Genomic DNA, 16,522 nt, shown 5'->3' with positions numbered 1-16,522 from the left:
CTGATCCAGAATTCTAGGACCAAAGCGTCATAATATAAAAATTCCAAAATCCTTTTTTTAGAATAAAATAACGCTGAAAAATCAAAAGAAAATACTGCCATTTATAATCAGTTAATAAAAGTTGTCTGCCGAGAGCTACAATCAACCATAAGCTTTTCCGTAAGGAATTTTCTTCACTCTACCAGCTAAAGGGTACTGATGTTCCACTTAGGGCTAGTTTGGCATTCCTTTTAAAAAACTGCTTCAAAAATAATCACTTAAACACTGCTGTGAGTAGTCAAAGTGTTTGGTAAATTTTTTTCAGAAGTGCTTTTAGTATGTATAATTACCGAAAAGGGCATGATGATGAAACTGTTTGTTTTTTTCTTCATTCTTTTTCTACTTTAAAAAAAGAAAACAAACTTCACTACATAAATTTGTTTTCTTTTTCTAATTTGCACTTTTTAATTTATCAAAATTTGTAATCTACAATTAGCACACATATATTACCATAAATTATAAATTAATATTGTAACAAAAGTAGTTCTAAATATTGTTATATTAATAATAACAATGTGTTTTGAGGGCTTCGGAGGCATAACAAATATACAAAAATTGTTCAATTTTGACATTCCCAAATAGATCACTACAATATAAAAGAAGCTAATTAGATGCATTCATTAAACTTGTAGCGATGCTATTTCTCAATGCTTCCATCTCTTGTGTTCCATTGTCATTAAGACTATGAAGTTCTTGTTGTACATCAACATCCTCATCTATCTCTTCACTTAAGATATCATTTGAAGCATCAAAATGTCTATCATGTTGGGCATGCCTCCTTATATAATTATGAAGTGTCATTGTAGCAATGACTATCTTCACTTGCTTGTTGAATGGATAATTAGGCATATCTCTTAAAATTTTCCATCTTTTCTTCCATACTCCAAAGGTTCTTTCAATAACGCTCCTAAGAGAAGAATGAACATGATTGAATACCTCTTTATAACCCGTTGGTTGGCTTCCCCTACGAAAATCCGGGAGATGATACCTTTCGCCTTTATATGGTCCCAAATAACCTCTCATCTGTGGGTACCCTGCATCTACTAAATAAGATTTCTAGAAAAGCTCAGTGCAGACAGCTTGCTCCTCTGGTATAGATATATGAAATATAGAAATCTTGCCTCAATAATGGATGTCAAGCATGGTGATTCATCAAACTTATCCATGTCTCAGTTTGTTCTTTTGTACTTGGACATATTTGTTCTTATCTTTGACATTTAAATGTTCTTCTTTTGTCTAGCTTTAATCTACTCTTTTACCTAACATCCCCATAATTCTAATAACTATTGTGTGTTTGACAATATAAGCAGATGGCTTGCGTGAAAATTAAAGGGCCGATGGTACGTTGAAGGGTTCTCCTTCATCCTAATTAGGGTTATAACCCAGACTATACGTATACATATATAGATGGCTTGTACGTATAACCATTTGTCTTCTAACTAAAAGAGAACTAAAACTAAATTTGAGCTTGAAGACAACAAGGTGAGGACATTGGAAAAATCAACACGGACCTGACTTGGGGACTTGGGTTGCAATCATATATATACATATATATGATATATATATATATATAATATAGATTTTCATAGAACTAGCAAGCCTACTCTGTCTCTCCTGTGTCTTCCCCCAAAGCCCCAAGAACACAAATCCCCCAATTTCATAGAAACCAAACAAAAAACCTAATTTCATAACATATATAAACCTAAAAATCATAAATGTAATGGGAGATGAACTCACTGATAAGTAGCTGATTGTTGTCGGCAATTAAGGTCCTTGATTGAGATGGAGTTTTGAGATGCAGGGGGAGGAAGAAGATGAACAGTGAGAAGAGCAGTTTGTGAGAAGTGAAGGTCAGAGAGTGTGAAGTCGTGAGATCTATTTTTTTAGTGGGTCAAATGTTGTCATTTTGTGAAATACTTAGGGGTATTATAGGGATAATGAAACTTTCATTAATGAGAAAACCGGCTCTTTTTTTAAGCAGCTTTTCAAAGCACCACATACCTGACTTTGAGTTTTTGCTTTTTATGATGGGGGTTTTTAAAATAAGTGTGTTTTTTTGGGTTTACCAAACAGCCAACTCTTGCCAAATTTTTATTAAAGCTGCTTTTTAAAAAAATTAAGCACTGCCAAACGCCACCTTAGAGCTTCCATAATCATCTTAACACGTCATTTTGTTTCAAGGAAGGCTTGTTACTGTAAGACAAGTCAGAAACCTAAGGCCTTCTGGGTTATCTATTTCTGATAGAACCTTATGTTAATGAGGAGTTGGGTTTGTCGGTGTTACAAGTTCTGGCTCTAATCGTTTCACCTGAAACACTAGGGAGCATGGTCATTTCATGCAAATGGATTATTATTGATTACTAAGAAAATTAAAACCAACTCCTCAATAAAAGTCCGAAAAGAATAAAATCCGATTAAGAAAAAAGAATACTCGATCTTACTATCCAGTCAAGGGCAAGGTGAGATTTTATCATCTTGTTTTGGCTTCTTTATTTTTTGGGTTCTTTTGAAAAGAACATCATATGTCACACAAATTAAAGCCAACAAAACTAGCTTCAAAATTTGACCCAAAGAGAAAACTAGCTTCAAACTTTGAAGCCCAAAATAATGGGCCTACACTTCGGCCTACAATGATTTTATAAGCCCGACTCATCTCTTTTTATCTGATATAAGCCCAAATACTTGATGCTCGATGTTTTCCATATTGTTTCCTTCCTTTTCACAGTTGCATTAGTTTTATCCAACAACATTGTATTTCTTAATCGAATGATAGTTTTTTTTTTCGGCGGCATGGAATTAGCATGGTAAACTACCCCCGACTGCTACAAATTTGCTGCCAAAATATTAGTCTGCGGGGCTGACTTTTGGAGGTTTTTATAGCAATGTTAATCGCCGAAATGCATGCCTCATCCTCGTGTGTTTGATTCTGACCTCAAACGAGTAAATGCATGCATGAAATGCATGAGTTTCTAAATTAAATCAGATCCAAATATCAATTATATAATATGCATGAATCATCACCATAAGCAATGACTTCATTTTGTTGAAAGTTTTTGGCTTACTTGCCCCATTCCATCCATCCATCCATGCGCCTTGACCATTAAGAAGAAGGAAAAAAAAAAATAGTCTGACCACCTTGGAAGATAAGTTGATATTAAAATATTAATTTTAAGGACAAGCAATGATTTATAATGTGATTTTTAAAGGCGCCTAGCACATGATGTAAAGCATATGCATGCCTTTCATAAACCACACCTTTGATAAATGCATGCCTACACGCATTTCCCACGCACACATGTTTTAGAATTAAATATATAATGTGTTCTTATTGCATGCGGCAGGCCGCCCTGAGGGTGTGCAAGTGGTGCCATCGTACAGACTTTTGATTTATGATTATCATTGTATGCTAATTAATGATGTATTTTAGTTGTTAAAAATGTCTTTTTAAGGTATTAAGTCATGACAAATTTTATATTTTCTTTACCTTAGTTTGTTGTATATTAATTTACCTACCTAGAGGCATAGGTTGCTAAGAAAATATGTAGGTAAATTCATGTAACTAATACACAAGGGGTCAAGACCTATAGAGAGCAACATGTTATTTTCCTTTGAACAAATTAATTTCAAACCATAACAATTATCAAATTTGGAAATTGGTATAAATAAAAAGAAATAAATAAGCTATCAATTTGAAAATTAAAATACTAAATGATAAAGTAGTCAAATTTGAAAAAAAAAAAAAACGATGGGTTGTAGGTAAGAAAATATTAATTTGAAGGGGCTATATATGGTATTATGAGTTTGCATCTACATAATTTATTTCAGATTCTGTATATGTTGTAAACAAAAAGTTGAGATCATTATAGTCCCCAAAAATAATTAAGAACTTGTATGTATCTTTGAATTTTAATTGAAATGGCTTAAATCTCAAAAGGTTAGCATAATTGCATGTAATAAAGTATGTTGCTAAATTCGACGGGTTGGTGATTAAAGAAAATAAAACTGGTTCAAATTTCCATGGCATCATAGTAGTGTGTGTGTGAGAAATCCCCTCCCCTTAGTTTAGACTATCGCTTATACTGAAAAAAAAAAAAAACGCCCTTAAAAATATCACTACACAGCCGCAACCTGTAAAAAAGAAGAAACCAAAGATCAAAGAACCATCACATAATATAGCCAAAGCCATGGCATTCGAAGACCCAACATATATGATCGGGGAAAATTGGTACTTCATATGGTGGGTTTACATCTCAATGGCAATGGCATATCTGGGGAAAGAATTGATCACATCAGATCTAGGAATTGGTAAGGTTAATTTGTTTTTGTTTTTAAATGGTTTGAGTTTTTTTATTTATTTTTATTTTTAGGTTAAATAATTAAGTTAAAACATGAGTAATCAAGAAAAGATGATGTAGCAGATGGCATGCTTTATGCCACATAAGTTGGTATCGTGAAGTTGATAAACAAGTTAGGACCCGTAGCGCTATTGGCAATGGAAATTCCTCTTGATTACAAGAAGTAAAACAAATTAGCAATGTCTCATGTTGGGTTTCGGATGGTTTCACCCCATCCTTTGGGTACTCTTATGGTACTTCTTTTTTAATAAAACATCTTTACCCAAAAAATAATAATTTAGCAATGTGTCTTATATATTCTAAATATTGTAATGATTATGTTCAACTAATTAGACTTTATATGAGGTGCAAACTAATTCCGGCGGCATACCCAGCGGAGCCGAGTATAAAGCTCCCATAGGCTCTAGCCCACCCCATCTTTTGAGAAAAAAAAAAAATTTGGTGTTAACATCAAGCATGTTATTTTTTTTTTTTTGATGAAATAAGGGGACAAACACAAAAAAGAAACAACAACTAACTAGAACAGATCAAGCGAGGCCTAACAACTCCTAAAAAATCATCCTCCAAAAAAGAGCTAACCCAAACAGGGGCCTCATCCAAATAGCTAACCCTCAAATCTAAGTTAAAGCTCCAGTTAGCCATACGATCAACTACAACATTCATTTCTCTGTAAACATCAAGCATGTTATTAATTCTTTTTTAGTAATATTAATTTTCTTTAAAAAAATAGAACAAGTCTAATATTGCTCAAAGTAAAAATTTAGCCAATCCCTACACCTAATTTTACTATTATGTCACAAGAAAAAGAAAATTTAGCCCACCTCGATATAAATACCTGATTCCTCTCACCCCGATATAAATATCAGGTTCCGCCCACCTGGTTATAAATATTTGGTCCCTCCCACCCAATACAACACACGTTTTTATGATTTTTCTTCTCTCAAGCCAGCTAATTTCCCAACGTTTGCTTTGTTCTAATGAGCATATTAACAAGAATGATAAAGTAGTGAGTTGGTCAACCTTATAATGTACTTTATTCTAGAATTAAGGTTAGCCATGTTATTCCATGGCAGAAGATTACAAGCCCAGCCGTTGTGTCAAGGAAATATATAAGATGCCAACATTTAAACAAATAGAAGAAATATATATATATATATATATATATAATGTGATATATGTCGAAGTCTATAGTAACTAAATTGGCATATCCGTTGACTGAATTTGGCGAAGTGGCAGTGGAATTGTAAACAACATAGGGATACATGAATACTAGGGCAATCAAATCAAATTTGGCGAAAAGGACTTAGTTAAGCATGTGTAAAATGTTTAAACGGTTGTAAGAGTGTGCTGGCTGGCAGGACACTCTGGTCGACTTGAGTCCATCAACTCATAATTAGGGAATGGGCCTTGTGCATTCCAAGTAGACTTTTCCCCCAAATACAAGCAATTTGGCTCTCATCATTTCCTTTTATATTTTTGCATTTGATAAGCTCGATCATTCTTTGCCTAATTAATTTGACGTTAATTACTCCGATGTGTGAGTCTATGTATGTCACCTGGGTGCACATTAACGCTCCAATTAGACCAAAAAAAAAACAAAAGACCTAAACAGATAAATTAGAATACTGGTCCAATTAAAAGGGCCAATGATTCTATTCACTAGGCTGCCCCACCAGCCCCCTATCTCAAGGTAAATGTTGATGGTGCATGTGCATGGAATAAGGAGGAGAAGATTGGTGGGATGGGGGTTATCTAAAGCCTTTTTTTATTGAGAAATCAATTAAAAACACATTAATCCTTTCTCTGAAGCCTTATTTTATTTTGTTTTTTTAGAAATTCTGGAATTGTATTTATAATTCAGTTCAAAAAGTTACTAGTCATAAAGGGCTAATGCAAACTAGCTATAAAGAGTCATTATAATAACGGAGCGATCTAACATCAAAATTAAGACAATCAGGTGCGCTTTCATTAATGATCACGCAGGATTGAATTATGACATAGGTATCTCAACTAAGGATGGTAGTGGAGATCCGACTCCAAAATGCATGTGGTGATCCAACGTTGAGACGCGGCTGCCTGTGATGATTGGAGGAAAATTATAATAAAATTAGAGAAAAGAATAAGAGAGGAAATAAGAGGAAAGAGGGGAGGAAGAACAATGGATTCCTCCCCCCTCAAAGTGAAAACGACTCTAGGAGTGTTTTTGAGAAAGAGAGGACTAGGGTTTCACGCACCCCTCTTATCTAAAGCCTTTCAACCTACAATGTATTTGTACCAACTAATTTTTAGTCTATTGATATTTCTCTTTCAACTATTAGAAGAAAATTTAAGTTTGAATTATCTTTCTTCCATGAAAATGAAAGTATCATCTAAAGTGAGTCTCACATAGTGACTTATATGTTGAATGCTTGGCTTGGTCCACATATCTACTTTTCAATACGATAAATGGCCATGTCATATTTCACATGATTTTGAACCTTTATTGATGAATTGGATTTTTCCCTAGTTTGTTTTTAACACGAATGTCCATGCTTTGATTAATTGGTTATCTTTGATGTTCTATCAATTTAATATAAAATGTTGTCGAATTCATTAAACTCGTGAAACAAAGAGCAAAAACATGATCTCTAACATTTTTCATTGTTCAGTTTAATGAACTCGTGAAACAAAGTGTAGCAAGAAAAAGTGAAATGTGTTTTTGTTTTCATTAAAGAGGGGTCAAGCCGTGTTATCCGAATGAGAGGATGAGTCGGTTAAGGGTAACCAACCCACATCCACTTAAAATCCAAAACTTAAAACAACCCATGAATGGATGCAATTGAAATGAGATAATTCCAAAGCATTTAAGCCAAAATACAAAAACAAACTGCCACAAGAAAAGTCTGAGATAAGGAACAAACAACAACATTGATCTTGTTCCATATCCAATCAAGAAGACAAAACATAAAACAAATTGCTTCCACTAAACAAGTTAGTGCCCGTAGCACTACTAGCGATGGAATTTCCTCTTGATTACAAGAAGTAAAACAAGTTAGCAATTTCTCATGTTGGGTTTCGGATGGTTTCACCCCATCCTTTGTGTACTCTTATGGTGCTTCTTTTTTAATAAAATGTCTTTACCCAAAAAAAAAAAAAAATAGCAATGTGTATTATATATTCTAAGTATTGTAATGATTATGTTCAACTAATTAGACTTTATATGAGGTGCAAACTAATTCCGGCGGCATACCCGGCGGAGCCAAGTATAAAGCTCCCATAGGCTCTAGCCCACCCCATCTTTTGAGAAAAGAAAATTTCTGGTATTAACATCAAGCGTGTTTAGGGTTTAGGGTTATTAATTTTCTTAAAAAAAAAAAATACAAGTCTAATATTGCTCAAAGTAAAAATTTAGCCTATTCTTACACCTAATTTTATTATTATGTCAGAAGGAAAGAAAAATTAGCCCACCTCAATATAAATACCTAATTCTGCCCACCTCGATATAAATATCAGGTTCCTCTCATCTTGTTATAAACATTTGGTTCCTCCCACCCAATACAACACATGTTTTTTTTGAGTTTTTCTTCTCTCAACGTTTTCTTTGTCCTAATGAGCATATTAACAAGAATGATAAAGTAGTGAGTTGGTCAACCTTATAATGTACTTTATTCTAGAATTAAGGTCAGCCATGTTATTCCATGGCAGAAGATTACAAGCCCAACCAGTGTGTCAAGGAAATATATAAGATGCCAACATTAAAAAAAATAGAAGAAATATATTATATATATGATGTGATGTATGTCGAAGTCTCTAGTAAATAAATTGGCATATCCATTGACATAATGTGGTAAAGTGGCAGTGGAATTGTAAAAAACATGGGGATAAATGAATACTAGGGCAATCAAATCAAATCAAAGTTGGCAAAAAGGACCTAGTTAAGCATGTGTAAAATGTTTAAATGAGCAACATAAAAGGTTGGGACCCACGGCTATACCCCTTTGAATTTACATTCTTCCACTGGAGCAAAAAACATATTTACACCTCCCAAAGGTGTAAAGGTAATGTAAAAGTGGCTTTACACCCCAATTTCCACCCCAAAAAACTGTGGATGCTTTATGGGAATGGGCCTTGTCTTGTGCATTCCAAGTAGACTTTTTCCCCCAAATACAAGCAATTTGGCTCTCATCATTTCCTTTTATATGTTTTGCAATTGGTAAGTTCGATCATTCTTTGCCTAATTAATTTGACGTTAATTACTCCGATGTGTGAGTCTATATATGTCACGTATGCACACTAATGTTCCCATTACACACAAAAATGACCAAAAACAGATAAATTAGAATACTGGTCCAATTAAAATGGCCAATGATTCTGTTCACCGGGCTGCCCCACCAGCCACCAATCAGGAGGAGAAGATTGGTGGGATGGGGTTTATCTAAAGCCTTTTTCTATTGAGAAATCAATTAAAAACACATTAATCCTTTCTCTTAAGCCTTTTTTTATTTTTTATTTTTAGAAATTCTGGAATTGCATTTATAATTCAATTAAAAAAGTCATTAGCCATAAAAGGCCAATACAAACTAGCCACAAAGGGCTATTACAATAACGAAACGATCTAACATCAAAATTAAGACAATCAAGTAGGGGTGGGCACGGTACGGTACGGTATGGTATTGAGCTCGTACCGCTATCGATACCGGAAATTAAAACCGGTATGATACGGTATAGAATTATCATTTGTCAAAATTGATACTGTACCATACCGTGCCAAATCTGTATCGGTACGATATTAGTACCAATTCGGTACTAAAATGACAAAACTAAAAAATGAACCAATTCAATATTCAACATATTCATTTACCAAAATAAGTGATGCCTAAGTTATAGATTCAAAGGTTCAACATATTCAATATCCAAATCATAATCAACCAAATAAATATCCATCAACAAATTCAATATCTAAATCAACCAAATCTGTCAAAGCAAACGAATTCAATAAGAATGGAAACTATGAAAATAGTAACAAAGCAAACGTTGCATGCTTGGTTTATTTTTACATAAAGATTCTTGTTCTTATCTATAAACTTTGTCATAATACTCCTAATTTAAATTCAATGTCGCTTGAGCAGTGCAATGATTTTGACAGAGAACTTATATTTGGAACTGGAGGGAGCCATATTTATTATATCAAAAAAGGTGATTCTGTTCATTAAAGAAAAACCTCTTGTAATAAGAAGTATAAAATTTCAAATACCAGGTACACCTAAGTTGGACACCTAGCCATCTTATAATTAATTGATAGATCCATAAAGCAGTTAACAGATAGATTCCTCACACCATGACAAATGAAGAGCCCTGTATATTTGTCATCAAGTGAAAAGTCTATAGCACAGTCATGATTATGATTATAGCTATAGAAAGACAACAGTTGTACAAACGTTCAGAAGGAGGATAACTTGAGCTTTTGATTAGCAAGTGAGTAAAACTGAAAGCAAAACAAGGATATCAAGCTGTTGAAACATGTAAAGCTCATTCTTAAATTTTCGGTACTGGATGGTATTGATCAATATTAAATACCTGATACCGCTACCACACCATACTTCATTAGTATGATACGGTACCATACCGAATATCTCCTCATCTCAAATAAAACGGTATGAAATCAGTATGATTAGTGTACAGTTTCGATATTTCGGCTTTAGATGCCCACCCCTACAATCAGGTGCGCCTTCACTCGAAGAAATTCTGACATAAGTATTTCAACTAAGATTGTAAACTCTTAATAATAAAAAAGAAACTTGAAAAAACCAAGTCATAACAATACAAATAAAACTCTCATCAAGGAGAGGTGAAAAACTCTCACAAAGGAGAGGTGAAAAGTTCTCACAAAACGAGAGGTGAAAACTACACAGAGAATCTAAAGAGTTTCTGCAACTTATTCCAAACATAAGGAAACTGCAAAAAGGATGGTAGTGGAGATCCGACTCCGAAATGCATGTGGAAATTCACGCTAAGATGCGACTACCTATAATGTTTGGAGGAAAATCATAACAAAATAGGGGAATATGATAAGGGAGGAAAGAAGAGGAGAAGGGGGAGAAAGAACAATATGGGTTCCTTCCCCCTCAAAGTGAAAACGACTCTATGGATGTTTTTTGGGAAGAAAGGGGACTAGGGTTTCACACACCTCTCTTCTCTAAAGCCTTTCAAGCCACAATATTTGTACCATCTAATTTTTAGTCTATTGATATTTCTCTTTCAACTCTTAGAAGAAAATTTAAGTTTGAATTATCTTTCTTCCATGAAAAGGAAAGATCATCTAAAGTGAGTCTCAAATAGTGACTTATATGTTGAATGCTTGACTTGGTCCACATATCTATTTTTCAATGCGATAAATGGTCATTAAAGTCAGTAACAAAGTTAAGCGTCGGGAAATATAACTAATCCAAGAAAGTAATAACTAGTGCCTTTAGTCATATCATATTTCACATGAATTTGAACCTTTATTGATGAATTGGATTTTTTCCGAGTTTGTTTTTGAACACGAATGTCCATGCCCTTTGAGCCTTTTATTATCTTTAACATTTTTCATTGTTCAGTTCAATGAACTCGTTAAACAAAGATTATGAAGAACAAGTGAAATGTATTTTTGTTTTCATTAAAGAGGGTTAAGCCGTGTTACCAGAATGAGAGGATGGATCGGTTATGTAGTCGGCAGTCAAAAGGGCAACCGACCCACATCCACTTACAATCCAAAACTTAAAACAACCCATGGATGGATGCAAATGAAATTAGATAATTCCCAAAGCATTTAAGCCAAAATACAAAAATAAACTGCCACCAGAAAAGTCTGAGATAAGGAACTAAAAAACAACATTGATCTTGTTCCCTATCCAATCAAGAAGACAAAACATAAAACAAATTGCTTCCACTAAACAATGTTTAAAGGCAACAAAGCAACAACAATGTGTTTCCCATTTGACCATATCAATTAAAATAATTTATAAATGAAAAGGCACATGTTACTTCCACAAGAGTCTGTCAAAAGAAATAAACACTGGCTCTATAAAATAATAATACCTTCATACTGAATTAAAATAACTTTTCTAGCAACAACCCCCTAATTTCTCAACATATCATTTACAACAGAATTGGTCTATCTCTCTTGAAGAAAGAAACAAAATTGTATAAAATTCCCATAACAGATATTACTAAGTTCTTATCAGAAAACCTACTCCAACTAGGTCAATGTTCAGAATCATACTAGTGAATTGTCACATTTGGCCTTTTGTAATGAACTCAAAGACTCATAAGCTTCATCAGCAGCGTCTTGATCATCTTGATCATCAATAGTGAAAGTTCCTGTAGCTCCTTGGCTCTCTGGGCTTGAATTTCCCAATTGGTTCTAGCCAAAACAAACAACATGGTCACAACACATGAGCCCTGAGCTGCCAAAAGACCAAGCCACAGTCCTCTAAAATCAAACCCTGCAAAAAAACCCAACCACACAGCAACAGGCATTCCCACAAGATAAAAGCAACCCAAATTTATATTTGCACCCAGCTTAGGCCTAGCAGTTCCCCTCAGAACACCACAACCTGTTGTTTGTGGACAGTTCCCAAGCTCACACAGGCCAATAATTGGCAACACCATTGATGTCAATGTAATAATTTCTGAGTCTTGGGTGTACATGCTTGCCCAAATGTTCCTCACAGTCACAGCAAACAGCAATGCTGAAAATCCCAGAATAAAGCTATAAGATAGGCCCACAATTGTTGCAAGTTTCGCTCTTTTGGGACGGTTTGCACCAAGTTCATTTCCCACCCTTGTTGACACACCAAAGCTTAGAGAAGATGGGAAAATGTATATCAAACCTGTGGTTTGAATCAAGATTCCCATTGAAGCAACTGTTGCTTGAGGGTTAAGTAACAACCCACATAGCAAAATCATGATCTCATACCACCACCATTCTAAACAAACTGAAATGCAGCTTGGAATTGCCAAATTCATGAGACTTTTCCACCCTTCGAAGCACTCTTTGGAGAAACCACCCCAAGTTTTCTTGTATACACCTGAGATTGCAATGTAAAAAATCAAAGATCCTACGAGATTGACATTAGTCCAAACCCCGCTTAGCGCAACGCCTTTGATTCCGAGATTGAGAACACAAACAAGAAGGTAATTGATGGGAATGTGGAGAAGAATAGCCAGAGTTGCACAGAATGTGAGAGGCACAGTTATGGATTGGCTTCGCAGATAAATCCGCAGAGGGTGCAAAAGGCTTTGAGCAATGAGATCAGGAAGAGAATAAAAAATATAAGATTGGGCCTGAGTAGCAATATCATCTTGCTGGCCACAAGAAAACAAAATTCTCTTCATGTTGAACCACAAAAGTGCAATGGGTATTGAAGTTAAGAGAAGCAAAATCACAGTTCTCTGCAGAGTGAGGCCTAAAAGTTTGAATCTTTTGGCTCCATAAGCTTGGCCGCAGATGGGTTCCATGCCCATGGCAAGGCCAGAGAGAACAGAGTACCCTGTGATGTTGGCAAAGCCAATAGCAAGCGAACCACCAGCCAAGGCAAGCTCTCCAAGGCGGCCAAGGAAGAGCATGGAGATCATTGTGCGTGAGTAGAGCAACAGGCCTGTTAAAACCATTGGAAAAGCTATGTTGGCTATGCATTTGGCTTCTATGAGAGCCAGAGACAGATGGGTTTTCTGGTTTTCTTGCTCAAGTTTTGGGTTTTCAGGGATAAAAGAAGCTAACTGGTCCATAGGTCTAGATTCTGAGAGAGAGAGAGAGAGAGAGAGAGAGAGAGAGAGAGAGCGATCAGAGAGAGAGAGAGAAAGAGATTGTTAGTTCCATTGGGTATGCGTAGAAGAGTGTGCGGGATTTTAAAGGCAAGGTTTTGAGGGGTCTATTGGAATCATTGGATTTGGTAGAAAAAAAAAATTGAAGACTTTGTTTTTGGACGGCTAATTTGAGATAAGACTTGGATCTTATTATACAGCAAAAGTTTCAAACTGAAATTCTTGGCAGTTTCAAGCGTCTTTTTATGACCAAAATCATGGCACTGTTTGGGGTCTGCAGGCTCAACAGTACTTGCAAATTCCAAATGGACCAAAAGAAGTGAATGCGATGGCCACAATTAAAGGCCTAATTTCTTTTTCCTAATTAATACCAGTCAAAATTAATATTAATAAGTTATTTATTTATTTATTTCTATTTTATGATTCATTAAATGGTTCTGTATTAAAGAGGCATGAAGAACGTTTCCTATTAAAGATCCTTTTTGCTCAACACAATAGTGAGAAGGGTCGGGCAGTTTTCTGCCTATTTTTAAAGAGACAGGCTTGACTTGCAGAGCATCTAAACTAGCTCTAAAACTTAAATAAACATCAATGGATGGAGCTATTCATAAATAACACAAACCCACATTGTTTAAAATCTCATTTGGTTGTAGGGTATACTCACAACAGTTCAAAGGGTTGTAAACATTCGGTGTTTTTATTTTCAAGGCCGGTAAAATGTATTTTTTTTCCACCGTAATTGCAAACTACATATGTTTTTTGTCTTATAGAAGTGAGATCCACATATAATTCACTTTTTAAGTTTTAAGTCTTATCGTTTGTTAGAGATGTGATCAATGATATAATCGGAGAATACGGTACAATGTCATTATTATATGTGACCACTATAAGCTAAGATGAATCGATTATAATATGATATCTACTATGAATATATGATGTGGCCGGATAAATAACAAAATTATTATCTCTAAAAATATATCAAAGCATGTAACAAATCAAAGATACATGCTTTGTAAAAATTCATATATTTTAAAATTTGGGAGGGGAGAAGGAGGGGATGTGGCGTGCTCGCCCTAACTTAAAAGAGGATGTTACTTGTCTGATTAAATAAATTTAAAGAGGGGATGTTACTAGGTTATTTATTTTTAATCAAGTGGATGTTACTAGTTAATGAAGAGAAAAGAATGTTATGAAAGCGTAATAAGAATAAATCTATTTGTTTGGGGTTCAATGGCTAGGCTACATAAGGTAAATCTGTTTGGGGTTCAACTACCAGTAGTCTAGGCTACTGAAAGTACACCGATCTTCCCCCATGGCAACATTTGGCTAGACGAGCCGAATATTTATCTTTCTTCGAATAATTTTAGAGTAAGTAAATTTATTTATAAAATTTAATCACCAAATGATGTGTCGCAATACATTTTGTAACATCTTGTGTTGATCCATCACTAAAATATTCTTTATCTACTTATTAGGATTTCGATAATGATCTGGTGACATTATAAAGTGTAAATAGAACATGTTAACAATTTATGTTAAATAATAAGGGTTTCATATTTTTAACTTGAGTTGGGCTGTGGCTATTTACATCAAACATAGATTGTTAAAATGTTCTATTTACTAGCCTCTCCACACGCGCGTTCGCGCCGGTGAGAGGCTTTTGTTTAGAAAATTTTAAATTTATTTTAGAATTAAAAAAGATAATGGGTAATTATGTTCCATAAAAATAGGATCCATTATCTGATTTTTCTTTTAAATTTTAAATTTTTTTAATATGAAAAAGTGTGAATTTACCATATTATCCTCATTTAATGTTTGCATCAACCAAGAGCATTTTCTGGTATTTTGAATGTTTCACCATTTTCTACCTTTTGCTTTATATATATAGATGAAACTCTACATGATATTTAAAAATAAAATAAAAATTCATTCTGGGCTATACAACCCAATATGCACATACGTCCCTGCTTGTTTGTATTTTACATGTTATAAAATTATGAGATTATGAGTGAAGTGAAACTTAAAATAAATAAGTAAAATCGATTACTGCAACCTTATTTAGTGAAAAAAATTTGATAAACACATTGTATTGGTTTTTTCCGTTGTATAAAAAAAGAAGTAGGTTTTTTCCCCATCTTCCATAATTATATTAACTTTTTCTTCAACCAATTATACTTTCTTAACTCTACCAACTTTTCAAAATACTAAAATTTTCTTTTAACGTTTTTCAATAAAATAATAGGCCCCTAGATCAAACGTGTGAGCATTCTCCACAGAAAAAATTATCATGTGTGTGAGCCTCACATTTTCTTTTCTTTAATCCCTGACGGCCAGTCAAATTAGGTGTCAGCAGGTCGACAAATTGTTATGGCATGCACAATTTTTTGTCTTTTTGAGGTTTGATTTTTAATAACATTCTATTTTAATTTAATTTAAATTACGGAAAGGGAGATTCGAACTCGGATATATGGGCCTATTTATGTGTCTAAGTACGACTCGGTATGTCTTAGAAGATTTATAGGTTTAAAAATCTAATTGAACTGTTAGTGAAGAATATAGTGACAATTGACGAAATTGTAGTTGTCCCAACTGAAAATGAATGAGCACCCAACTCTTTTAAATTTTTTTTTAAAACAAAAGTGAATCTCAGGCTAAGGCAAAACTTGGGTGAGCTTAGCTTAATTGAAACCCCCCAAGTTCTAGTAGTAGTGGCCAACCATAAAATAAAAAACACACGCACACACCAATCCAACTTCAGTTAGGTTAGTTAGATAAGATTGTAACGAAAAATAAGACAGGACAGGACTATAAAATTCACAATCTCATGTTCATTAGATAATAAGATGAATTAATTAAGGATTTCAACACAAAGAACACCCCTAATTATCTGCCTCCTAATCCTAGTTTAAGAGCCTAATCCATGCACTCTCCTTGATTAACGACCTGCCACAATATAAAATCAAATTGGAAACCAAACCCAGAATAAAAATCCCCAACGATGTTACATATCAAACATAGATAATTATTATGCATTACAATTGGAAGTACTAGGCGAAGGTTGTCCTTGGTGCATATGCTAATGCTAGCTAGGTATAGCTTGGGGGGGTGCGGCGTTTAAACTTGAAAAATAAGAGGCCAGTGGGAGATGGTGAAGCCTAATTGGGCGGTGGCAATTGCTTTAGGTTAAAGCAAGGCATTATGCATGCATTCCATTTTGCATGCCATTTCGAGTTGGAAGCATCGTCTTCGACTCTTCGACTCTTCGACTGTTTGGCTTTGATGGGACATGAATTGGAATGGAGGGAACGTACGTATATGGTCGGCACATTTATAGTAAAAGA

At 34.5% G+C, this 16,522-nt stretch overlaps 1 protein-coding gene across 1 annotated transcript; it reads right to left on the bottom strand.

The window, feature by feature from the left end:
- Nucleotides 1-11,437: 11,437 nt before the first annotated feature.
- Nucleotides 11,438-13,247, bottom strand: LOC103337403 (protein DETOXIFICATION 49-like). The gene is given in 2 exon segments (XM_008240558.3): nucleotides 11,438-11,741; nucleotides 11,744-13,247. Coding segments are annotated over 2 exon segments (1,512 nt in total). The 5' UTR covers nucleotides 13,146-13,247; the 3' UTR covers nucleotides 11,438-11,631.
- Between the last annotated feature and the right edge of the window lie 3,275 nt (nucleotides 13,248-16,522).

Source organism: Prunus mume, linkage group LG7, assembly GCF_029339155.1.
Source record: "Prunus mume cultivar Tortuosa linkage group LG7, ASM2933915v1, whole genome shotgun sequence".
Lineage (NCBI taxonomy): Eukaryota > Viridiplantae > Streptophyta > Magnoliopsida > Rosales > Rosaceae > Prunus > Prunus mume.
The sequence above is the reverse complement of the archived record's forward strand: the minus strand, read 5'-3'. Positions and strand labels throughout refer to the sequence as shown.